The sequence below is a fragment of the Anthonomus grandis genome, chromosome 7 (assembly GCF_022605725.1).
Source record: "Anthonomus grandis grandis chromosome 7, icAntGran1.3, whole genome shotgun sequence".
Taxonomy (NCBI): domain Eukaryota; kingdom Metazoa; phylum Arthropoda; class Insecta; order Coleoptera; family Curculionidae; genus Anthonomus; species Anthonomus grandis.
Window position 1 is genome coordinate 32,124,966 of NC_065552.1, and position 26,208 is coordinate 32,151,173.

Sequence of the window (26,208 nt, forward strand, 5' to 3'; positions counted from 1 at the left end):
AAAAGTATGTTTTTATCCCCAATTAAACAAATATCATTATAATAATCTAAAAATTTTTTTTAATCTTGAGTGTATAAGAAGTAATAGCGAATGTATAAATAGCTTTCCTAACATTTTATGATTTTTTTAAATATTTAATATTGTAATTGAAAGGCTGCTATATATTGCATATAAATGGTACATCAAACATTCATAATATGGGCTCCATGTAACAGTATAGTTTTCTTCCATAGTTTACCTAAGAACCATACATTCCCATCTATTATAGCCATCTATTTAAGCGCACGCTTTTATAGAATAAAATTCAAATTTGGCGCCTTTTGAGTCACCGTCAAACCCCGTTTCCGTTAAGTTCTACTCCACGGCACGGAGAGGTCGCTGTTGTCGACAATTCTCTCTGTTATTGTGACTGACCTTTTCCGTTCTCCATCGTCCATTTTTTTTTTGGATTTTGGACGTTTAATTCTTAGCAGATTCTATTTTTTTTCGTAATAATTGAGTTTTATTTTGCGAATTTCGCTTCCGTCGCTATATCAGTGTTTTGTGGTTCCCACGGTAAGCAAAGGTGATTTTAACTCAAATTTTAAAATAAAGGCTCTCGATTGTACTCCCTCAACTTAGGTTGATTCTACGGTGTCACAATATAGTGCTACAAGAAGGTTAGTACCTTAATAATAGGCAAAATCTTTCCAGAAATGTACTGTTTATACAAAAGCACAGTCATGCTTAAATTGGATTTAAAAATATTATTGCAGGTGTAAAACGTAAAATAAATATACCACGGAGAGCAGAACAACACAGGGATTTTATTATTAATTAATATAAATAATGTTAAATAAAATAAGTTGTTGGTTATTTGACAAGAGGACTACAATCATTCGCGTTGCAGGTTAAAGACCAAGTGTCCTCCCTTCTTTGTGGTTCTCCTAGACCATTAGCGTAACCGATACCTAAAAATAAACATTCCTGTTATTTATCGAACCTGCGAATGGTTCGTCTCGTCAAGAGGTTCAAGAGGCACAGGTTAATTTTGTAATATTAATTGGTGGGTAATACAAGGGAGAAGCAATAAGCAAATCTATATCAAGAATATTTACCAACAATACTGCTTCCAGTTATAGCTGGAAGTGCAAACAAGCGAAGAAATGCTAATGATAAATGGTAAATTTAAAATGCAGAGAGTATGTCGTGGTTTCGCCACGCTTCTGAAAGGTTAAAATAAGAAAATACAAATAATTACTGTGTGTTACTTACTGTGAAAATAAAAGGGTTTTTTTCTAAAACATACCTCTTTGTATAATTTTTCTACCATCCCTTTTATATCCTATAAATATCCGACAAACGTTGTTGTTCCATATGTACATCCGCTGAATAGCCAATAAGTACGTTTATAATACTATCCAAAGGAGGTCTAGGTGATCAACTTGGGATAATCCCCTTTATGGCTCCTATTGTTCCATCTCATGATTTTATGAGATGTAACGGGACGTCCCTAGGATTTATTCTTATTAAGTTCCATTTTTGAGTCACTGGGACATCCAAGGGACCGATTTATGCCGACTGGGAATATTTATTTGGTGAGTTTTTTTGATCTTTCTCGATATAAGGATTGAAAATAAGATTTGGCACAGACTCGCTTTTGATTTTAAGTTGTTGCATATGCATTTTAACGAAGCAACTTAAAACATAAGAGATGGAAAATTACAAACTTAAACTTGTCAATCGTGCCTGAGGTTTAATCGTTCTAAGAGAATTATACATTTAGGAAGCTTGAACACATTTAGTAAGTGAGGTATGTATAAGTAAAAGGGCCGTAGTTGCCTGAAAGGTGCATTAGGCTGAGGTGTTGAGTTTTTGAGGTGGGTAAAAATTAAGGCAACGATTGGACTTTACCTTAGAAGTTCGTTTTGAATTATATGGAGATTTTCGATATAGGTACCTTCCGCCAATTCTAGCTCGTGGTAGAGCTGAAAATACGTAAAATGAAGGGAGTGTTTTCTCAACTCCTGCTAAAGATTTCTCAAGAAAAAACGTATCTTTCTATTAACAAAGTTGGATGACGACAGCAATTAAAATGATTTTCACTTTGAGAATATACAAAAGCAACCATAAATAGAATTATGTTCTGTATATCAATATTTTTCTTGGCATTCAGATACATACATCAATTTCACTTCATCCATTTATTAACAAGAAAATAGCTCTTTACAGGCTGCTTTTAATGTTGCAAAAATATCAGAAATGATCGAGTGCATCAGCTTTTGCAAACTTTCATGTTTATACTTTTCGGATCCGTTAAAATCAAAATGATATATTCTAATACCAGAATCTTGTGTTTATTACATAAACATCAATCGATGTACACACACCAAACAAATTATAACTCGATTGAAATTGAGAACTTGCATTATAGCCAAATAGTCCATTTTATAGATACCGTATAAGGTTAGTCGTAAAATCTGTAATAGTAAAGTAATTACCCAAAAGCCGCAGGTTATGATTTCGTCAATTTATCTCATTGCAAATGCGCATATATGCGTATTTGCGTACGAGATATAAAATTGTGTATCAGATAAACCGTAATAAAATGTTTCACCGGAAAAGATCAGCCAAAAGCAACAGCAGATGACCAGCAGTGAACCATAATGTAATAGGTCAAAAAGTGTAGAGTACCCGACTTTCTTCATTTTACTTTCACAGGCCATCGGTTGCACTATAATTACTAGGGCAAATCGCTTCGCGCGTCTATTATTTACCAAATTATTAATAATTACTTTAAATGCTACAAAGAAGCTGTTATTTAAGAAAATCATATATTAGGTTTATGGTCATGTTATTTAGAACTCGCTATGTCATAAGGTATCTAAATAAATATTATTTGCTTAATTTCTTATATTCAGCACCTTAAATTCCTATCTCCTCATGTAGTAAGAGCAAATTTTATTGCGTGTTTATATATCGGATGGCACAGCAGATATATTACACACTTTGCAGTAAAATTTTTCTATTTTTTTAATTTAGGGTATTTAGATATATTACCATGTAGCAGCAACCAAAAAAAATATTCGGTTAAACCAACAGTAAAAGTCTTTATTTTTAACAGAAGCAAAAGTTGTAAAATTAGTGGGGTTCGGACTATTTGATTCAATGAGCTATTGAAATTAAAGATACTCTCAAACCACCCAAAGCTGGAACGAACTTCTGGAGCCATCTCTAACCCAGCCTTAACACCTTATAACAGTTGACTTATCAATGCTGCCTTTAGTCTCTCCTACTTCCTATAACTCTGAAAAATTGACAATATAATTCTCCTTTTAAAGACAGGCAAACGAGCCACCGCCTTTGCCAGCTACCCTCCCAATACTCTTCTATCCACTTTGGATTTCTCCCCAAGAGTTAACCTACCAACCTGACTAACTGGCTCTTTAGACAATGGTGTTCGTAAGCCACACCATTGTCTAAAGAGCCAGTTAATGTTAAAGTTAGTCGATGCCCAATTCCCATAAAACCAGGCTGTATTGATGCCATCTCTTCTAACCAATCGTTCTTTTAGGGTTACTCCCGGCGACTTCATCTCCACTACTTGTTCCATTAGAATAAGATTTTCATAGGAATCCTCCTAAGGCAACCTATAAGCACTCTCTCAATTTAGGCAACCACCTTAGTAATATATCAAAAAAAGAAAGATATTTTCTGCCAGAGGAAACGACTCTTTTACCGTACATACTCCGATTACGCTAAGCACTAACGACATATCATCAGGCACAGCAAACTCTCTGGAAAAGACAAGAGACAGCTTTCTAACAACAAAACACAAAAAACTAACTTGACAGTTTGACGTGCCTCATTGGACCAATCAAAATGGTAGAAAGGCGTGGCCGAATTAAGACGGGAAATCAAATTTCATTTAATCTGATAATCTTATTATTTAAGTAATATCTAAAGCAAACGCCCAATCAAAAAGGTTACTTATAGATAAAGGGGCCTTTTTGATTGGTGTTAGCATCAGATATTAATCTGAATGAAAATAAAATTATTCAGCTTAATTTAACATATCTAAATGAGTTAATTTACTGCAACAGTATAACAGTATTATCCAAAGATTATAGAAATATTTATTGTGAAGTTTATTTAGTAGAAAATTAGGAATTACGTTTTTTATGTAATTTTGTATCATTTTCTTCTTAAAGAACCTCTTTAAATAAAGCTCTTTAAAGCTTTAAGTAAAGCTCTTTCGATTAGAGGATGATTTGTATTTTCCCTACGCCTTTACGAAATCTAGAAACTCTTAAGGATTTTCTAACGTGGGTTAATTTGGGATTTAAACCTAAGCCTAAATAGTAAAAAAATTACTGTCTATCTCTCGTGATAGTTACCGCAAAAATACGTGCAGCAAAAATCCTATTAACATTACTGATTTACTATTAAGAATTATCTAAATTTTTTGTTATTTTTCTTACTGATACTAAATAATGAATACTAAAAATTTTTAATTTATTTTTCCTAAACCTTAACTCACATATTTTTAAACAAATATCCATATATAGGTACGTACAATCGGACGTTCACAAATCGTTTAATTTCGAAATATCAGCATTTAAATGGCATAGGTCGGCTAAACAGCTTATTTTTCCAAAATGTGATAAATGAGGTTCGACTCGACGCAACACCTTCACCGATCATGAGAATCAAGAATTCGTAGGTTTGGAGGAGTTATTGCAATTGCCTTGTCGGATCGGAAATAGGTAATAACAGCTTCGATGTCGAGGTCGTCGGGAAATGGCCTTAAGTTTATTAGCATTAATAAATGATTGCCTAAACTTTTAAGAAGTCAGACCAGGTGAAAAGGCTAGAGAAATCAAAGGGAGATAAATCGGGTGATCTCGTGGTCCATTCGGTAGCACCCCTTCTATCAATCCCCTAACAGGAAACATTTTATAATTGAGAGGAGCCATGTCTTGCTGAAATATTGGAATTCTTTACGTTAACGTTGGTCGTTCTTCGTATTTTCGATTAGTGCTGAATTGATGGTATTCTCCAACAAGTTTAGATATAATATCTTTATGTAATTTCCAGGTGAAAATAATGGTCCAATTATGTGAATACCAGCCCCAACCTTAGGGTCATTCTTGGATTGGTGTCGGACCAGTAACGACAATTATGTCAATTGACAGTGCCACTGAGAAAAAATTATGATTTGTCTGAAAATCAGATTAGGTAGAATTATTTCGGACATATTATTTCATAAAATTGTAAACAGCACTCATTATCATTATTAATTTTTACGAATTCTTTGTAACAACTTTGTTATAATGATCCGCGGAACTCGTACATATTCCACAATACGTGTTGATGTTTTATTTTGAAAATCTTTTAATGAATTTTGAAGACAGAAACTGAACAGTTAAAGACATATGTCTAATCCGGAATAGTGACAATTAGTTTAGCTTCAAAAACCAAAAATAATTTATTCATGGACCATAGATCATTTAACTTAAACTACCTATCTTACATTTATCTTACGAACATCTTAAGTATCTTAAAAACATCTTACATTACCTTAAAGTAGCTCATTCACTCAAACTGCATTTGTTATAAAGATAGCATCTTATCAATCTTGGCATTGATAACTTTGTGAATGATATAGGTGAATTATAGTTATATACTTTTATTATTATTTTTGCGATGATCTCCACACAAAATAACTCGTTAAATCAATAATTCTATTGCATAGATTACAATATTAAACTTACAAATAGACAGTTTCAAATTCACATCATAAGGAAACGGATTTATCTATGGATGCATATTAAATCGTATCATTGTAAGACAGTATAACATTTTTGATACACCGATTATTGTGTATCTCTATAAGAATCGTGATAGTTGGTTATTCAAGTGAAATGAACGTTAAAGGGTTATCGTGTGTTCTATACGAATTGAAATTTGACGTGTTGCGTAAATGTTAGATGTACGTACGTAATAATAATATTCTTTTTATGTTCCTTTCATTTTTGTCCACAAGTATAATATTTCAACATCACAAATGATTTTTGGCTTATTAATATACCACTTATTACAGGTATAAAGACATACATCATGTTTCAACTTAAGAGGAAAAAAACCTTCTTTTATTATGTCAAGTGTTGCTTCAGGATATATAAATCAATTATTCTTTTGACTGCATGCCGCTATAATTAAAAACAAATATTAGTGTAATATGAAGCTTGTATTTGACTATTTATACAAGAAAATCGTTTTGCTATCATTTTCTATGTAGATGTGACCTTAAGTGTAACTATATTCAATGTGCCATTCAGTTTAAATGTCGATTCACCAGAAAAAACAATGATTTTTAAAAATATCAATATCACAAAATTCTAAGTCATTAATAAGCAAAAAAGTAATGAAATTATCTCAACAGATAAAAACTAAACATTTTAACCACTTCACAGAATTTATTTTACAAAGTGCTCAAAATGTGCGCCGTTATTTGCGAGACAATCATAAAGTCTGTCTTGAAATTCCTCACGAATATTGGCAAGTGCTTGTCCGCTAATATCTCTACATTCGATTACGACGCCTGTCAATCCACATCCCTGGAAACTGTTCATTAAGCCACTCTCGAACTGTCAATGCCTAGTGCTGAGCAGCTCCATCTTGTTGGAAATACAAATTATTTTCGTTTAATATCCCAACAGCATTTTCATCCACTTGGTTTTTCAAAGTTTGGACCATTTGAAATTCAAAACTTTGAGGACTTTGGGAGAAAACCTCAGCTAGTTCTATTCCATACATTCTAACTATTCCTAAGGATCTACATTTGTAAATCTTTAGACACACAATGTGCAAGAGCATACTTAATTGGAACAGTAAACAGTCACGCCGTACCGACTCTTGATGTCTGCCAGCACTTTGTATGGCCCATCTCAAGATGTTTGAAGTTTCGGTGATAGACCCTTCCATCTCTTGATCGTAGAGCCAAACCAAGTCACCATTGTTATACCTCTGACCTCTGGTCTTTGGTATTGACATCATATGCGTCCTTCATCTGATCGCTGGCATCTTAAATGAAAATGCGCACTTGTCTATGAATGACATCCGTTCTTCTACGCAGCTCACTGACTTAGTCTTCCCCGGCAACATTGGTTCCTGGCGGGCAACCAAACTTCAGATTGAATGGGAGACGAACATCCCTTCTCATCACTATTTGAGCCGGAGACTCTACTGTGCTTTCATGGATGAATGAACAAATGAAGCAACCTATCCCAGTCTCTCTGGTGGTCATATACCAATTAATGGTCAACAACTATTCATATATTCTACCATGCCATCTGCTTGTAAGTATAATGCAGTAGTCCTCTTTTCCTAATTCCAAGCGTCTTACAGATGTTCGGAAACAAGCTGGATTCAAAATTTCGTCATTGGTTTGAGTGAAGCTCTAAAGGTAAACCAAATCAGCAGATCCATTATTTTATTAAAGCGTCGGCGACAGTAGAGGCTTCCTGATTTGGTAAAGGGTATGATTAATAGTTCTATTCATTCGTTTCACCATTCCATCTGACTGCCGGTGAAATGCAGTAGTCTTCGTTTTCATGATTGCAGAAGTTGGTTAATACATTCTTGGTCTGAATGTAGCTCCAATGGTAAACCAAATCGGCAGATCCATTATTTTATTAAAGCATTTGCGACAGTGGAGGCTTCCTACTTTGCATCAACCCATTTGTTAAAGTAGTAGTCCATCATGATTACAATGTACTTATTCCCTGTTTCTGATTCGGGAACCGGCCGGCAAAGTTAATAGCACTTCGTTCAAGGAAAATTCTTACATTGCAATTTATCCCTCAAAAAGCCTTTTTCTGTCTCTGCGGCTATTACTTGCCACACTTACAACGCATGTCTTGCATCAGTCCCTTACATCTGCTTTGCTATTGACCCAGTGAAGTCTTTCCCTGACTTTTCCCAGGGTCTTTGGTACTCCAAGATGTCCTCCTGATACACCGGCATGGATTTCCTCTAGTAAGTCCGAAATTTGACATTTAGGCACAACGATTTGTCTTCTCTTCTTTTTGCCCTCATGCTCAATCAACCAATCAATCACCCTCATGGTCAATCAACCAGTCAATCAATCAAGGTGAACCAATACCTTAAGAATCCAAAATTACAGAGTTCCATTATGTCCAATACTATACTTGACATGTTGCGAGTATACTTGGCAACCTCTTCCCAAGTTGCCTTTTTACCTTCCTTAATCCAGGTTATGACCATCGAGATCTTCCTTGTGGCCTTTTATAAGATCCACATTTTGCCAAGTATCATCCAAGTAATACGACAGTGCTTAACAACTTAGCATCTTTCTCCTCTGCCTGCTGCCAATGCTTAAAGTCCTTCAAGTGGGATCTTTTTACTACGGCTTGCTGAAGACTGGTCTATGATTGCCTCTTCGCATCTATCTTTCTTAGTTTGGCAAAAATGGAACGAGCACCTTTTGGAGCATCATCTCTTCTTAAGTCCAACGTAAGAACAGTGGCCTCCTGAATGACCAATCGTTTGCTTTTGCAGCCACTTCCAACTGGCACTGATAAATATTCCATGATGTAGTACCACACAATTGAGGCGCCAACAGATCCCGTATTGCCAGAAACTTCATTCTTGTTATCCACTGCTAAAGGTTTACGGGGCAGCTCTTCGATAGTGGTGATGTACAATGTTGCGATTCTGTTTTGAACTTCCTACCAATAAGAGAATCTGCTTTTTCACTAGCGAACATTTTTCCAGAATATCATTTAATTTTTTTTTTAAAATTGGCATTGTTTTCCAAAATCTTTTCTTGCAGCCTACCATAATCCACCTTTGTGGCTAGCAACTTAGCTTCCAAACCTTGCAACATTTAACCGCTATCGCTTGTACCAGCAAAAACAAAGTTGTCCAAGTCTCTTTAAACGGCATCAATATAAATACGACGATCAAGGTTATATGTTAGGTACTCAGTATAAATTAAGCAGTTATTATCAATAGATCAGTTGGATGAAAATCTATGTTATTCCAGAATGATCTAACATGAATAACACTTGATTTAAATGGATTTAAAAGATATTCTGATGAAATGTTACAAGGCAGCAAATTATTATTTATTTTAGTCTATGCAGAGTCTCTTTAAGAAAGAGAGCTGTTCTTGTAAGAAAGAATAAAAATACAACTAGGTATCTTCTGCATTTAGCTGATACGAGGAATGTTTTAATTTAAGATGAAATCTTGATGTGTATATAATAAAGAAGAAACGATGCAAAATAGTCCTCTGAGATACTAGCACCTATTTTAATGAATTGTGTTTGATTACCTAAGTAATTAAATCAACAGTACATAATTTCATGACTTACAAAATCAAAAGCCTTCGAATAATCTATATTGTTATCACGCGCTTTAAATATATCATTATAAGCATAAGACAGTGCCGAGGCATAATTATCTGAGTGCACCACCCATAATATACCATGCTCATTAAGAAAATTGCGCACTTGAAAATCAAGAATACGTTCAAGAGTTTTGAAAAATTTGGCAGAATTCTAATAGATCTGAACCTTAGAAATTAACATTGGAATACTAGAATTAGTAAAGAACTTTGTTTAAGTTTAACATGTGCACAACGGAAAGGAGGGTGTTTTGTTTACAAACATCTTCATCGATTCGATTATAATTTAAAGCATAATCTATTATTAATAAAAAATTATCATGTAAATATTTTTTAACGTCACTGGTAAAGATTCCTTGTATCGGTGGATCAATCGACGTTGCGATGTTGTTGTTTATGTCTCGAATATACGTTATCCGTATTCATTTAACTTTGAACATTGATTTGTTTAGAGTATCTTATCATGTTTTATTAAAGAAAATGCTTGATACTTTGTTAAAGAGGAACAGTAGTATTGTTTTGTGCCTGTCAAAATAAGTGACAAATTTTAATGATATAACATGTAAAGTTTTTTGCCATTTCTACATAAGGATTTGGCATCATTGCATCAGAGATGTTGCAAGCAAACAAACTGCCCATAGTTCCACGGCAATGCTAATTCTAGCCTATTCAATGTTCTAAGATCTAGACTCATCCAAAGTAGTTGGATTGTTTACCTTAGGTAATGGCACGACAAATGCTTCTTTCTAATATGGAGTCAAATTTAAAATTATAAATAAATTATTTAATTCATTCCATTTCTCCTCGTATGTACCATCTTTAAAGTAACTTTTGTAAAAAGCTTTTTTTCTGCTCTAATCGCTGCAATAGTATAGTTTCTGTCTAAGTGCTTTATTTCCGCCAAAAATTTGTTTTCAGTAAGCCATAGTGAATTATTTCCTTTTCGCAAAATAGTTACCTTAATATGGCATGTTTGTCACATAAATCAGTTCATTCGTTATTTAAAAACCCACCTTACTAATGGATTCGTACTCGCATATTAAAGAAAGTGGAATAGCCTTGTTAGTTTAAAAGTAAAGTTTAACTCCAAACAAAAGTAATTACCCGCAGTTTTGGAAACGATATCATTAATTTAAACAAAATAGTGTGGGAATTAGTAAAAAGAATAGTAATAGTACTTGACTCTTTTATTAAATTCAAGTAGCTACATAAATTTGAAATTTTTGATTGTTAGATCACTTGCTAATACCTTTGTCAGTTTTTCAAGAACATCCCCTTTACGGAAATGTCCTCTTTTCCGTAAACGTGTAACTTACCATCTGAATCCAAACCATCCAACTGAATTAAGGTAAAAATATCTTGATTTGGATTAAATAAAGCTTATCAAAAACGTAATTTAAAATGAAATGTTAATGAAAAAAAATTAAACGTTATTTGAAATAGAAAATTACGTTTTCTATTATCTCTTCTATAAGAAATGTTAGAAAAACGAAAAATAAAGAGAGGTATATATTATAGATTTTAGCAAAATTCATTTTGAGATTTCTGATTTTAAACTTGCGATTAATTTTCTGAGGTTAAGCATCCAGGTCAATAGGGCAAAAAAAAATGCGAAGAAGGATATTGAACTTAACACAATTATATTTCATATAATAGAAAAATATTCACAATCAGTGAAAAATATAATAGGTACGTAAATTGACACCAAAAGGCACTTGCTAAATCAGATCCCTTTATAAGTTATAACTTATTCTTATTATAATACTCTACTGCAGAAAAACAATATAAATCTAAGAAATAATACTTTAATTGTAAAATAAACAAAAATATAAGAATAGAGTGTTTCGAAATTAGGAGCATATATTCTAATTTAACGAAAAATTTCTTACTTTGGTAAATTTGTGACGAATTCATAATTACTTCCCTATTTTGTCGGGTTAACCTTTAAATGCCAAATAAATTATTGCATTTAAAAAAAAATTGAACTTAATATAATGAAGGTACCTTTAAAGGTTCATATTTCTTTTATATACGTGAAAAAGTCTATTTTCTTCCTATTTTCAATAATTAAGCCCATGAGATAATATTTTTTTAAATTGATATTACCCAACAAAATAGGAAAATAATTAGTTAATTTGAGGCCGTTATTTGCAAAAGTCTCTAATCGACAAAATAATCAAAATTCACTTTTTTCGCCAAGTTCAACAGGTTTTAAATAAGGAACGTATTACTATCGTTAAAATCTTTCATAACTGCCTCTTTCTCATATAAAAGTTAGTACAAATTTGCAGGTTATTTGCAAAACTCTTTCTTTGCTTTCACAGTTCATTTGCAAAACTGCTTGTTTGCTCGTCAACCAATAAGCACGCTATTCTTGTGCCTACGTGACTAACGCCACGCTTTGTTTACATAGAGTGAATCGAATATATTTTTAGTTCTAATAGAAATTTCGTTGTGTATTGACGTGTAATATCAATTGATTTTTGGTGCGATTTGCTGCTATGGATGAGTTAAATAATGATTATAAGATTTTACCTTCTCCAAGAGGAAAAGCACGCAAGAAAGAGCGACAACCGGAAAAACTACGTTAGGGCTGTTAAAAAAAGGGATAGGTATGGCTTAAAAAAGGCCCTCAATCGGTTTAATAGTAACTAATTAGCTGAAATTATATTATTTTCAGACATACAGCACACGTGCTTCCAAACTTTCCAACTTGTGGTCACGATGGTAAACCCGGACAACCGTATTTTTGCAGAACTTTAACAATGAATGAAATTAAACAATTCCATGGATACATGTATGAATCTAGATCTAAAATAGACCACGATAATCTCATACTGAACTGTTGCAAAGGACAGAAACCGAAGAGAGGAAAATCCAATCACGCTCAAGTCTCGATTCAATACAATGTTCGTTTGAAAGATGGAAAATTGATAAGAGTGTGCAAAAATGCGTCTCTAGGCATTACGAATTTTAGTGGAAACCGAGTGCAAAAAATACTTCGTAATTTTGTCAAAAATGGAGAGCTCCCGAAAGAACGAAGAGGAGGGGACAGGGTAGGTCGCAAGAACGATGAAAAACGTAAATATATAAAAGACTTTATAGAATCTTTAACATGTGCAGAATCTCACTATTGTAGGAGCAAGACTAGTGTGCGTGTCTATTTACCATGCGATTTAAATTTTAAAAAGCTTTATACTTACTATCAACAACGTTGATTTGAAAAAAAAAATTAAAAAAAAAATGGCAAACAAGATTTGCACGTTAGAATCAGTTATTTTAGAAAATTCGTGAATGCAAATTACAATATTGCGTTTGGAACTCCACTTACAGATTGCTGTATAACGTGCCTACGGTTCAAAGAGCAACTAAAATTGACAACGTCAGCTGAAAAAAGATATAAGTTAACAACAGAGAATCGCGTTCATTTATTGAAGGCAAAGGCGTTCTTCCGTCTCTTGAAACATCCAAAACCAAACACAGTGTCTTTTTCCTTTGACTGCCAGAAAAACTTGGCCCTGCCTCGATTACCAGACCAAGCCGCATATTTCAGCCAGCAAATAAATGACAACAATTTTACTATATATAGCGTTTGGAACGTCTAACACCAAGTTAACACCTGCAAACGTGAACGCGTATTTATGGACGGAAATTAATACTCAAAAAAATGCGAACACAATAGCCTCGGCAGTTAGGCATGCATTAAACACCAAAACATTTGAGCCTTCTGTCACAAAAATTAACTTGTTCGCTGATGGGTGCGGCGGACAAAACAAGAACACAACTATCATGACAATGTTAGCCTACTGGCTTCTTAAAGAATCTCCAGAAAATATTAAAAATATTGAGCTCACATTTCCAATTGTAGGGCACTCTTTTATCCCCCCAGATAGAGTTTTCGGATTAATAGAAAAGGAAGTAAAAAAAATACCCGTTATTGTAGAATCCAGTCATTACGACGCTATAATAAGTAAATATGCTACAGTTAGAAAAATAGGTGTTGACTGGACCGTACAAGACTGGAAAACTGAAGCAAAAAAAATCGTAAAACTTCCTGGAGCCTGGCATTTCAAATTTAGCAACGCAAAACGATTTATTTTTCATAAAAAGGCACACACAGTTTTAATTCAAGGTGAGATTAATTACTTGAATAACACAGGAACGCCTAACAGTGTTTGTAAAAAAATTGTTCGTTTTCATCCCTAGAGCCAGGTGAAGTACCACTAAGCAACAAACTTAAAGGCGATAAAGCTTCTATTATTAGTTTACTGCATTATGGTGAAGACTGAAGAAAACTACCAGAGTTAGGCTTCTACAAAAATATCCTAAAGCAAACTGTTGCAAGTACGATAACAAGTGATGGTAACCAAGATTTGTGTGAAAACGAAACCGACACTAAAATTATTTAATTTTTTTCCTCTTGGTTTTTTGAATAAGAAGATACTTGAAACTTAATGTTGTTATTTGAAAAACTTTTTTTAATATTTTTAACAAGTTATTTCTTGTTTAATTAATAAACTTTCCATTTAAAAAAACTTTAATGAGTTTCTGTCATTATTTTATTTGCAAAACTCTCTCTTTGCGAAAAAAAAATATTTTTTTCAAAAACTGTAAGAGATTCAAATTTACGATCATTATTACTTATTATTAATGAATATTTTGTATTGGTTAAAAAATATAACAATCCGAAAATATAATTTACATGAAAGCTTAAATATTTTTTGTTGCTCCTGAAAAGTAAATCAAATAGCAAAGAGGGAGTTTTGCAAATAACGGCCTCATTTAATATTTAAACTATGACAACTAATTTCGACTCACTTTTAATAAATACTATAAATCTCATATAAGGGAAAAGAAACCCTTTAAGTTTAAGTAACATAAAAACATAAATAAATAAATCTTCATATTGTAAGTAATAATTGTCTGTATCACAGAAAAATAGATTAATAGAGAATCAAAGTAAACAAGTGAGAATTAAAATGAGATTCTGGAACTCAAAAAATAGGAAATTTATGGTCGAAAATTGAGCAACTGAAATAAATTTTTCGATGTTCAATAACTAAAATCATTTTGGAAATGTTTATGTACTGAGGAACTATTGAAGTGTTACAAACTTATAACTATATAAAGTAGGTGCGAAAAAATGATACAAACCGACTTAAATACCATAAAAACCTTATAACTCTTTTAAAAAAATATTGTTTTCTTTGTACTAGATGACAAATTGTACATCCATTATTTAGAGATTATCTCTCAAGGTTTAGTTATGACTCCTAGTTTGATTATACTTCAGGTAGTTCTGCCAAGTTGCATCCGTAGGAAAGTAGCTTGTCCAAGAGATGTTCCAAATGATGCACATAGCCATAAGGAACGTATATATCGTTATTGACACCCACCAAATGATTTTCTCTGTTTTGGTTTCTGAAAGGTTCCTAAGAATGTTGATGCCTACTAATAGGCCTGCTAAAGCACCTGAAATTAAAAAAATACATTTTACATTATTGGACATTTTCTACATCAGAACATCATTTTAGAATTTTCTATGATAGAAAGATATTCCATATTTAGTAAATAATATCAAAACTAATATTGGAAGTGAACTGGAACAAACTATATCTTAGGGTTAGAAAGATTGGGAGGAACTTTTATAGTTAACATTTAAATATGGTAAAAAGATTACAATACGTATATAGTATATATAGGGGAGCACTTTTTATCACTTTCGAATAAAGGGACCTTAATTTTATGTATATTTTACATATTCCAGTAATCATGATAAATGCACATTTATCAGTTTCAAACGTAATACTAATTTATTTCAATTTGATTATAATTATAATGCAGTTCTACTTAAGGGGACTGGTAAAGTGACGGACCTGGGTGTCATGTGATGAAAAGTTTACTTTCGCAGAACATATTATTTACTTAAGAATCAAGTGTAATCGAATGCTGCAAAAAGCATTAAATTTTGCCAATAATTACAGTCGTTTGGTATTTGTCTACGTCGTCTAGGCTGGAAACAATACAAAATAAACTTTTAAGATTTTTAGACTATAAAAATACTGGTTCATTATTTCAGTTAACAGTTAGAGGAGAAGGTCCGAATATGGGCCCCATTTTGTTTTTTGAAAATATTAATGGTGTCATTGAACGAATTAACCTGTAATTTGGAAACCTAATTACTGGGAACATCCACTTTAAAGTTATAAACACGGTTTTAAAAAAATACTTAATAAGAATGGTGTGATTTTCAAAAATCAAAAAGTATAAATTTTTAAGATTTATGAAAAGTGCTTGAAATATGGGCCACCCTATAAAAGTAACAAAAAGTCGTATTTAATCGTAAGAAAATATGTATTTTCAAAAAACAAGACATAAAAATACTCATTTACAAAAATCGCAAATATATTCGCCGCGTTCTGTGTTCGCACACATCAAACAGCGCACCCACGACTCGCCCTTGACATCTTCAGAGAAAAGTCCTTCACAATAAATACACGTTGCATCTTCGTTTTCAGGAGGAGTTTCGAATTCTTCAATGGCGTTATCTTCATCATCAGGAATGAATATTACGCCATCTTCACTCTCAGAGTCAGACGATTCAACAATCTTTTTTCGTTTTGGAAGTTTTGGCTGGGACTTCGATTTACCCTTGGAGAAAGTTTTGCCAAACACATTCTGTTTTCCTTTTCCACTAACATTTTTAGTTTTTTCAATAGAAGTTTCTAACTCGTTTTTGGATGGAGAAGACGTTATAATTTCAGACTTAGAAGACTTTTTTCCACGATTAGTTACTTTTCTTTTTATGGAAGGGACTGGGGAAATCGCAACAGGGGACACAAACCTGGGTGATTTTGACAAACTAAGTGAAGTGGAGGAAGGATCATCATCAACATATCTAGAGCATCCGGGTTGGGGATCATTATTGGAACATGGCGGGTCAGTAGATTTAGCATTTTTGTTAACTTGAGTTGCTGGACTGGACACGGGAGAGGAACTTTGATCTTGGGAAGTATTGCTGTTGGTGGAGTTTTCTTTAAAATCGCTGCATCTTTTAGCTGCTTCAGCTTCCTCAGTAATAAAATCAGCATCACAAAAAATGTGTCTATTAAAGGGATAAATGCCTGTCACTCGAAAACCGTTGATTGCTATTTGTGCAGTCTGTGACTTTAAGGATGCCTTTCCCAATAGCTCGGCTATTTCATAAACAGAAACAGAACGCTGATTAACACGTATCCAATTTCTTATTTCTTCGCTATAGTAGAGCTTAAATGGACCCATAAAACCTTTATCTAAGGGCTGTAATTTATGCGTAGAATGAGGGGGTAGTGACAATATTGAAATGTGATTCTCCCTGGCTAAGCTAATAATTCCCAAATTGCGGGTGTGGCTGTAATGTCCATCCAATTTTAACAAAACAGGGTCATCTTGAGATGGTTTAACGAATTGTATAAAATGACGAAACCACTTCGTAAAGAGATTTTGTTGAAGCCACCCACTGGGATGTACGTCATAAATTGTCCTCGGGGGAGCTCCACGAATTAACTGGTCATTTTTATTTTTCCTGGGAAAAATTAACATTGGCGGTACGAATTGTCCACCAGCACTCATACACGCAACGAATGTCACAAGTGATCTTCGTTCTGCTGAAGTGATGGCAGCTATCTGTCATTTACCTTTTCGACCAATTACAGTAGGGATCTTACTTTGCACTATTGATAGGCCTGTCTCATCGACATTAAATATTATGTGCGGTGGAAAATTGTATTCCTGCTCCAGATTATCAAAAAAACGTTATGCGTTTTCTGCATTAAAATCAAGAGCTCTTGCAAAAGACGTTCCACTTGGCTTTATTAGGGAAAGTATTTCCTTATGGCGACGTAAAAATCCATCAAGCCAGCTTCTTCCTGCTATTTCATTCCTAAAGGGGCTATTCTTACCATTTTTTCAACTAAATTGTACGCTATAATTCGAATGTCTCGTCTAGTGAGGCCATAAAATTTTGCCTCCATTGTGAGAATTTAATCAACAAGCTCCTTCTCCAGTTGACTACCTAAAACGGTTTTTCTTCCAAGGGTAGTTGCGGTTATGTGGTCAGGATCTCCATCGACTTTAGAAAGCCTTTGTAAAGTAGATCTTGGTACATAAAATGCTTTTGCTTCCTGCCTACAAGTTAATCAATTTTCTTTAACAGCAGTTATAGCTTTCGTCATATCACTGGTATTCCACTGCTTTCTCATTTTTTTTGAAACGTATTTTTCCTTTGTTCGGGGCATTTTTACCTAAAAAATAACAATCGTGCCATTTTTCACAAGTCTATACTAAATATGGGCCTGGCTCATATTTCAGACAGTTAAGTGGCCCATATTCCAAACATAACAACAAAAACGTTGACATTTAAACGAAGTTTTTTTAATACAATTTTGGGCAAAACTCAGTAGTACATCTTAAACAATAACATTTCAAGACCACACTTACCAATTTTTAATTTTATTGGCTAAGAATTCTTCACGAAAATACAAAATGTTAACACACGTGTATTAATTTGTGTAACCGTCGGAATATCAACCTATCGATTGCTTTCCTATGCCATCTATGTTTAGACAGCTGAAGCTAGAGATTTGTTCATGGATCAAATACTGTTATTCTACGCTATGTGAATCATCGTAACGGTTCGCGTTGTTGCCAATAATAGAGTGGCCCATAATAAAAGCATGGCCCATATTCGGACCTTCTCCTCTATCAATTCCTGTTACATACAATTAAATGTCAATTATATTCTCTTAAAACACGGAGTTCTTAAACAGACTTTCTTTCTCTATAAACTAATTATCATATTGACTCGCGTCTCAAGTATCTAAAATACATTTCCATATACCAAAATTCTTATTTGTTTTTGGTCTGTTCTAATTATCAAGAATACTAAATTAGGGCTTTATTATACTTTTGCTCTTCTATTATCTTTTAATTAATATACATTTGGAAAACTTTGTAATATATGGATGTTCATTTGGGTGGTCTGTTAACATCATTTTTATTCTTGATAAATATATCAAATTTAAAAAATTCTGATAGAAAATTGTATTCTAAAAATAATGTTTCTAACTTATTTTAAAATTCACAATATTAGTTTTTTTCTGCCGTAATGCTTCAAAAAGTGACAGTTTTATAATTTTTGGAACAAAATTTTCTATCTAAACAATATCTAATAAAACAAAATATACCGGGTATCCTATTAAAAATTAGAAAATTAAGGCCATTTCCCGTTAAACTGGAAATAACTGAATACGTCAAAAAATGTGCATTTATGTATCGTACCTACAGAGTAAATTTTATTTTATTTTCTTTAAAAAAACTCAAAGTAAAAGTGTTATTGGCCCATATTGTCCCTTATATTAGGCCACATAAAAAAATTATCTATTAATTGGGCTTTTAATATCCTTTGAAGATTTACAAAAGCTTTTTAACGTTTTTTCATGTTAATTCTAGCGGAGAAATTCATTTTACTTTCTTACATTATAAGACAGTGTAAACAATAGGACCTGAATGAAGAGACACAAAAAACAAATTACATCACCAATATAAAAAATACATACTACATACCTCCAAAATGTGCAACATATCCTATGCTTTCTCTCTTATTTAGTACATATCTATAATAAATTGCGGTGCCTACATCACTAGCTGCTACTATAATAAACACTAATAGCTGTAGAAGCGGATAAGCCATCTCCTTCCAGTTCTAAAAAAAATTGATAATAACTTCAGCATTTAAAAGTAAGCCATCAAATCAATTAACACTTTAAATATTATTTTTACCATAATAATTGATGCAACATGTGCCGTAATAAGGGAATACACTCCTCCACTGGCACCAGCTAATTTAACATTCGGATCTGTAATAGAGGTGGCTAAAGAACCAGCTAAAACTCCAGCAAAATACACGATGAGCACTCGCCACCATTTATGCACCATCTCCAAAGGTAACCCCAAGAGAATTTGAACGGCTAGATTCACAAAAAGATGAAAAACCCTAAAACATGAAATGTTAACCTCTAAGGATACTACAAATAAATAAATTATTACCCAATATGGACAAACATATAAGTAACATATCTCCACACTTCATATCTTTTATAAGGCTCATAAATAAATAATGTGGCTGTCGGTCCACTTCCAGATTTTGTAGAATCCTTTATTGTTGCTTCGTCAATACAGAAAAATATGATTTCCACCAGAGAGATAAGAATCATGCCAACCGCCGGTGGGTAACAAGAATATTGTTCTTCATATTCACCATCTGTGACAGTATGACTTGTTGGACGACCCGGTTTGGGAACAATCCAGTTGATATACCTGAAAATATGTCATTGAAAAACAGCTCATTGGTATTCCTAATAATTTCTATAGGAAATCAGATTGAGTATAGGATACAGAAAATCCAGAATATTTCTGTAACTGTATTCTGGCTAAAAAATAATCTTCAATTCAGAGCGGCATTTGGCAATGGTTTTACAAGAATGGCAATTATAGGAGCAATTGGTTTCAGTAGGAGCCACTTGTGGGACTTCAAATGACAGTTAAGCCGTAAGAAGAGTTATGTTAACTTAGAAATTGATTTAATGAAAGAGTGATATATCCTAGCCGCCTCTAACTTCTGACTTAAGTCCAGCTGAATTCTTCTTATGGGTACACCTTGAAACTACTAGAACAAAATACTACAGCAGAATTTATCGTTAATTTGTTGCAGCAAAATGATATTTTTCCGGAGGTTTTTATAAATGTAACATTAAGTTAAGAAAACACTTTTTTTCCTGAAAGGAGCTTTAAAAAACACAAGTACATGCCTAGCCATGCTTGAATACCTTGTATTGTGATAATAATGCACAGAGTAATGCATTAGCAACCCCGCGAATATCTGCTGCGCTTCGTCATTCCGGAATTGAATACATGACAACCAGTAATGGCTCCATACACATAACTTTCCTCTTCCTATAATTACATGAAATGACAAAATAAGATAACAAAGTTTCAAAAGGAATTATTTAAAAAAAAATGAATTAAAATGAATAAACTAAACAAATAAATGTGTATTTCCTATATTTTGCATGGTAATTATAAATCTGTAACCTCTTCAACCTGCCCTGAATAGCTAACAAATGCAAGTTCAAAGGAAAAAATATTATTGTCAACTCAAAGAATGACGTTAATGAAGTACACTTTTTTTCACACTATTGGAAAAATATTAAATAAATATGAACTAGAAAATTACCAATATTATCTTGCTAATTAAGTAAAATAAATTAAAATTTCTAATCCTATAAGGAGTAAGGCATAACAATAAAAAAGAGAATTCCCTTTACAAAATGATGACAATCTAGGATAATCTGTAAAATTAGCTTATAAGAGCACTCTGAAATTCCTTACTTACCTTGTAATATAATGACCAAAAATACTATTTAATTCCGGATTATGTATCATCTCGATAAACTCCTCAAAATTTAATCTCCTGTCCCTGTTTTTATCATGCATTTCATGGATCTTTTTCACACAGTGTAAAGGAATATCCTTTTCATATTCCTTACTTTCAATCATCTCATTTAGTTCTCGTATGGTAAGAAAGCCATCTCCGTCTCGATCATACTAAAATCAAATATTACTTTTTTAATTTAGATATATTGTACAAGAAATTTCAATGTTTTAAAATTAAAAAAAAAAATCAAAACGACAAGTAGTGACAAAAAAATTATCAATGTTTCCTTTTTTTTGGATGTGATGATGGTCATACAAACAAAACATTACAATAAATCAGTATAGATCTCCTTAGAGTCATTTTTGCATTAATGTAATAAATGAAATTCTAAAGGTGTACAACAAAAAATAATATTGCCAGGGTGACTCTACATTTTTCCAAATGGAATAGTTGTACTCCTGTGCCCTTCTGAATATATGAAGGAAATTGCATGGATATCATATTCATTAACATAATGAAATAAATTTTCAACATCTAAGATATAGAAAGACAATATTTTAAAATGCAGTTGATATCTAAAACTGAAGTTGAATTTTACAGTTACAATTTTGTTTCAATGTTTTAGTCTATTTAACATTTATGCCCTCCATTTATTTTAAATGGTAACCTAACTTAATGAATATTAGTAATCTTAAAATGTTTTATCCCATTTCTCGGAAATATTTAAAAGATTAGAAGAAAAATTTGACTAGATAGTTTGAATTGTTAATTTACTCTAATTGTTAGTTTTATCATCTATTAGATGACTATAATCTGAACAAGTTACTTTAGTATTAATATACGCTAGTTTTTTTCCTTTGACTTGCCAAAATGTAATTTGATACACACTGAAACTTTATTGTAGTAACAAATGTTTAAAATAAGGAAAAACAGTTGAAGAGATTGGTTAACTTGATAAAACATTGGACAACTGGGATATACCATATATAACCCATACAAAAACGAAACGGAAAGGTATCCTATTAAATTTAGTTTAGGCATTCTTAAAATAAACAATGAAACTGCTGATTAAGTAAAATGTCTGATCTCCATTAATTTCATAATGACAATCTTTCAATATTTTTTCCAGAATTCATATTAATTTTTATAAAAACGTATAAAAATTGTGTATTTGAGTCACTTTTAAATGACAAATATTTTCAATAATAGATTATACCGGGTGGTGCGTCGCCGAGCGGAACATAGGAAAACCCATGTAAATTTTAAGGGGGTCAATTATTGGCCTCCCTGTACATTTTATAGACAAAATTTAAGATAACTTTTTGAAGAGACCAATCGGGCAAACCCTTGTGCAAAGTTTCAAAAAATTTTAATAAGCGAATCTTGAATTATTCAATTAAATGTAATTGCAAAATTAGCAAATTGTCGGTTCAGGTAAAACCAAACGGGCACCAGTAAAATGAATATTGTCACTGACGTGAGGAAAAGTGTCAATAAATCAGTGACAGTTGATAGTCAAAATCAAAGTCAAAAATAGCTTTATTGTTACGTAACATCATCTGTTGTTAACAAAGCATTATATAAAACCTTAAAGATAGTTGCCAACATAATCTTTTACAAAAATATAAAAATTTTAACAATTCTTACATACATAGAATATAGAACACACCCAAAGAAAAGGTAGTAAGAAGTCACATTACACTGCGCAAAACCCTTCACTGTCAAAAAATTGTATTTAAAAACTCGTCTAGAGAATAAAATGCTTTAGCAAGCAAAAGTTTCTTTATATTTTTCCTAAAACGTTTTTCACAATTTATTAGCCTTATATAAAGGGGTATAGGTGGTTAAAAAGCCGTCTGCCCCCATACACAAAAGAGGACTTAATCTGCTCACTTTTTGGGATAGGCAGAGGTAAAGAGAAGGTTGTTCGGAGACTGTAACCCGAGGAGGGAGGGCCAAGCTGATGGCGATATTTTTTGTGGATAAGACAAACAGTCTCTAAAATAAAAAGGCATGGCAATGTCAGGAGAGAGTGTTTTAACAATTTGAAAACAAGTATGAATTATTCAATCGACGAAAAAATAGCCATAATTAAGTGGCATTAATTAATTACATTTAATTGAATAATTAAATTGTCTTACTTTGAATGTATGGTTGTGAGATTGATAAAATGAAAAAAAAAAAAACATTTCTTGTATTCGGCTGTATGTCAGATTTGACAAGGCCTTATAACAAATTGTTTGCTGGTGGCTGGTGTCTGGTTTTACCTGAACCGAAAATTTGGTAATTTTGCAATTACATTTAATTGAATAATTCAAGATTCGCTTATTAAAATTTTTTGAAACTTTGCACGAGGCTTTGTTAGATTGGTCTCTTCAAAAAGTCATCTTACATTTTTTCTGTAAAATGTACAGGGAAGCCAATAATTGACCCCCTTAAAATTTACATAGGATTTCCTATGTTCTGCTCAGCGACGTAAAGTATCCTGTATCCCAGAATCCCCTGTATCCCAGAATCCCCACATATTTCTCTGCAGATCAAAGATCTTTTGTGCCTAGGTGGAATGTCTCCATTCAAGACAAGTTCCAACAAGACAAATAGATTTCAGTAACATTTTAGCATCAGCTCCAAAGCATGTTGCTGCCTAGACAATGTAGGCATCAAGGTAAACACATGATACACAGACTGTAGTAAACTTGCAATGTTACTCCCTTACCTTCTCCTTTCCCTCTAAAAGTTCACAAGATCATTTACATAAATCACAATGAGGATTTGTCTCAGAACCCACCCCTGGAGTACATCTAGGTGTACAAAATCATCAATGTCTCAGGGGAATTATGTTAGGAATTCTGGGTTTGGATAAGACATCAATCGCCTCCTTTCAGAGAGGTGAAAATTTACAAGTAAAGCTGGAAACCATATAACAAAGGGTTTTTAAGCAAAACACTAGAAAAAATAGTCTCAACTTTTGGTGAAGCCCAGGCATGATAGGAAGGTGCATGATGGGTTTTTCTCAATAACAATTAACTACAAATTAAAACTGACACTAAAATGAGCAAACACTGACGCAAAACATTGGAATTAAAAATTTTACATTGGCAAAAGTTGCTAAAGTTACAGAAAAAGACGCTGATCTTTTAGGGTGTTAATCCTTGTGATTTTAAGAAGAAAAGTTTGAATAAAGCTATGTCGTACACCCCTTAACTTAACTTTTGAGCTATAGAAATATTTTAGAGGTACTTAAACCCCATTTTTCTTTATCTATTGTAGAGCCCTGAAGATGGATTAAATATAATTGGAACCATTGACTGGAAACAAATAGTTTTTCTCTGAATTTCACCAATTTACAAAACACCATTTCTATTTTTTTTATTGGAGATTTCTATCCATATTAAAGGCAAATATAAAGAACCGTTACCTTATTAAAAATTCCTCGAAAATAGTTGTCAGTCCTGTCTGTAGGCCTTAAGGGAATTGAAACTGATGGTGAATAGTTTCCACTCATTTCTCTGAATAAAAAATACCAACTTTTTAATGGAACCCTTCAAATTGATTTATTTTTAAGCAGTTTGCTTCAATTAATGCAAATTAGCACAACACAAAACCATGAAGAGTCCCCTTGTTGGTTGACTTTCAACAACTCATAACACATAACAGGACAAGTCGACAACAAACAAAAACAAAAAAAAACGATAGATAACATAACATAACCCTAGTTCTTTGTAAATATACAGGTAGGGGAATCGAAGAACGGAAGAAGAATTCCAATCATAATGTCGGCTTGCCTTAAGGCAGGTTCTCACCTGTCACTTTGGCTAAAGCAGATTTACTGATTCAGTGACTCTGAAAAAATAATGAACGTGAGAACAAATTTTCAGTTCAAATTATCAGTCTATTCGTACTTTCAGTTAAAGTGAAAACCAATACTACTTTTTGTGATTTTGACTCATCATTATCCAATAATGAATAGAAACTGAAGCGTGAGAACATACATTTTTGCAATTTATTCAATATGGTTTTTTTATAGCCTGATGAATACATTGATGCGTTCTTGGACAATTATAGAAACTATGAATGCCTTAAAAAATATAGCCAGAGTGGAGAAAGGGTAAATAGTAGTAAATAGACACGCTGTATATTTTATACAAGAAATTTATTATTTTTGTTACAACAAAAATAATAATTTTCTTATCGTTGTTTTTGTCAATCATTTTTAATTGCCAAAACACTGCTTCGGTATTTAAAAATTTTTCTCGAACTGCTTTTGCTGCATTGCTGTGATTATTACTTGAATAATTTTATTATTACTTAAAGGTGCTATTCCGTTAATCTGAATCTGAGTAGTTATATCCTCGGTATTAACGTCTCCAAGTGCAATATAATGATCTATAGTTTTTTCTGCCAATTATGAAGTGCACATGTAGTCTTTATGACTTTATTAATGGTGCTTGTAGCTAGGGGTATTGCTTTCTCAAATAATCTAAATCTGGAAGTTAATATACCAAAGGCATATTCAACGATTCGTCGTGATCTTGATAAACGATAATTGCATATTTGTTGGTATTCTCTTAATGGTCCAGATCTACTATATGGTTTTAAAAGGTTGGTTTTTAATGGAAACGCATCATCTGCTACAAATGCTCCATTTGAGGGTAAATGAAGACTATTTGGTTCCATAACATCATAGAAAGACTATTTCGAGAATACTCTAGCATTATTAACACGTCCATTGGTACCAACATATACAGGGTGTCCGTAAAATTGCATCTATGACTGCCATCAAGATAATGCTGAACGAATGTTTGTAATTAAGATATTCATAGCCAGTTTTTGGCGGATAGCGTATCATTATGTGTTTACTGTCGATCGCTCCTACCTATCCTATCCTCTATATCTAAAGTAAAGTTTTTCCTACTTGCCTTAATTAAAAATTTTATAGAGCTTAGTGTATTACATCGCACACATGTGGAATAAACTTAGAAATACTGTTTTTTGCAACTCGGTATAGGACAGCAAATCTGGAAAAACAATCGCCCGTTGCTAAATATTGAAGAGTTATTTGCAGTTTTAGTTTCGCCAGTAAAGCCTCTCTCACGATGGTATGGGTTTTTTTGTATTTTTGGAGCACTTGTTTTTATAGGTATCACAATCTTTTATTATCGTTTTTCTAGCACCCCATTTATTTCTTCCTAATATGCAGGATCCCAACCATCTACGACGTTTCCCTTTCTTTTGATTCATCAAAACATTTTGTAATTCATTTTCTAATTGCAAACATACTTCGCAAAGAGCTGATTTTAATTTTATTTTAATGATTTTCATG

General features: G+C 32.8%; 2 protein-coding genes across 2 annotated transcripts in view; one reads left to right on the forward strand and one right to left on the reverse strand.

Moving 5' to 3' along the window:
* Positions 1 to 5,806: 5,806 nt before the first annotated feature.
* LOC126738329 (DNA repair protein RAD50) overlaps positions 5,807 to 26,208 on the forward strand; it is a 61,485-nt gene continuing 41,083 nt past the window's right edge. Inside the window, exon 1 of the mRNA XM_050443598.1 lies at positions 5,807 to 5,971. Coding sequence (XP_050299555.1) covers positions 5,963 to 5,971 — 9 coding nt within the window. The 5' untranslated portion in view covers positions 5,807 to 5,962. The remainder of the gene's footprint in view (positions 5,972 to 26,208) is intronic.
* Positions 14,202 to 24,579, reverse strand: LOC126738330 (rhomboid-related protein 2). Its single transcript, XM_050443601.1, has 6 exons — positions 24,304 to 24,579; positions 20,844 to 21,055; positions 19,499 to 19,768; positions 19,232 to 19,445; positions 19,016 to 19,154; positions 14,202 to 14,884 (listed from the first exon to the last, which is right to left on the reverse strand). The coding sequence occupies exons 1-6, from the start codon at positions 24,388 to 24,390 to the stop codon at positions 14,673 to 14,675; spliced, it is 1,134 nt and encodes a 377-aa protein (XP_050299558.1). The 5' UTR covers positions 24,391 to 24,579; the 3' UTR covers positions 14,202 to 14,672.

Bases quoted from the DNA above. Each gene is read 5' to 3' on its own strand.
- LOC126738330 (XM_050443601.1), bottom strand. From the start codon at position 24,390: ATGAGTGGAAACTATTCACCATCAGTTTCAATTCCCTTAAGGCCTACA. The intron at 19,155-19,231 runs GTAAAAATAATA...AATTTTTTTTAG, and splicing joins ATGTTGCATCAATTATTATG to AACTGGAAGGAGATGGCTTA. The intron at 14,885-19,015 runs GTATGTAGTATG...TTTTAATTTCAG, and splicing joins ATATGTTGCACATTTTGGAG to GTGCTTTAGCAGGCCTATTA.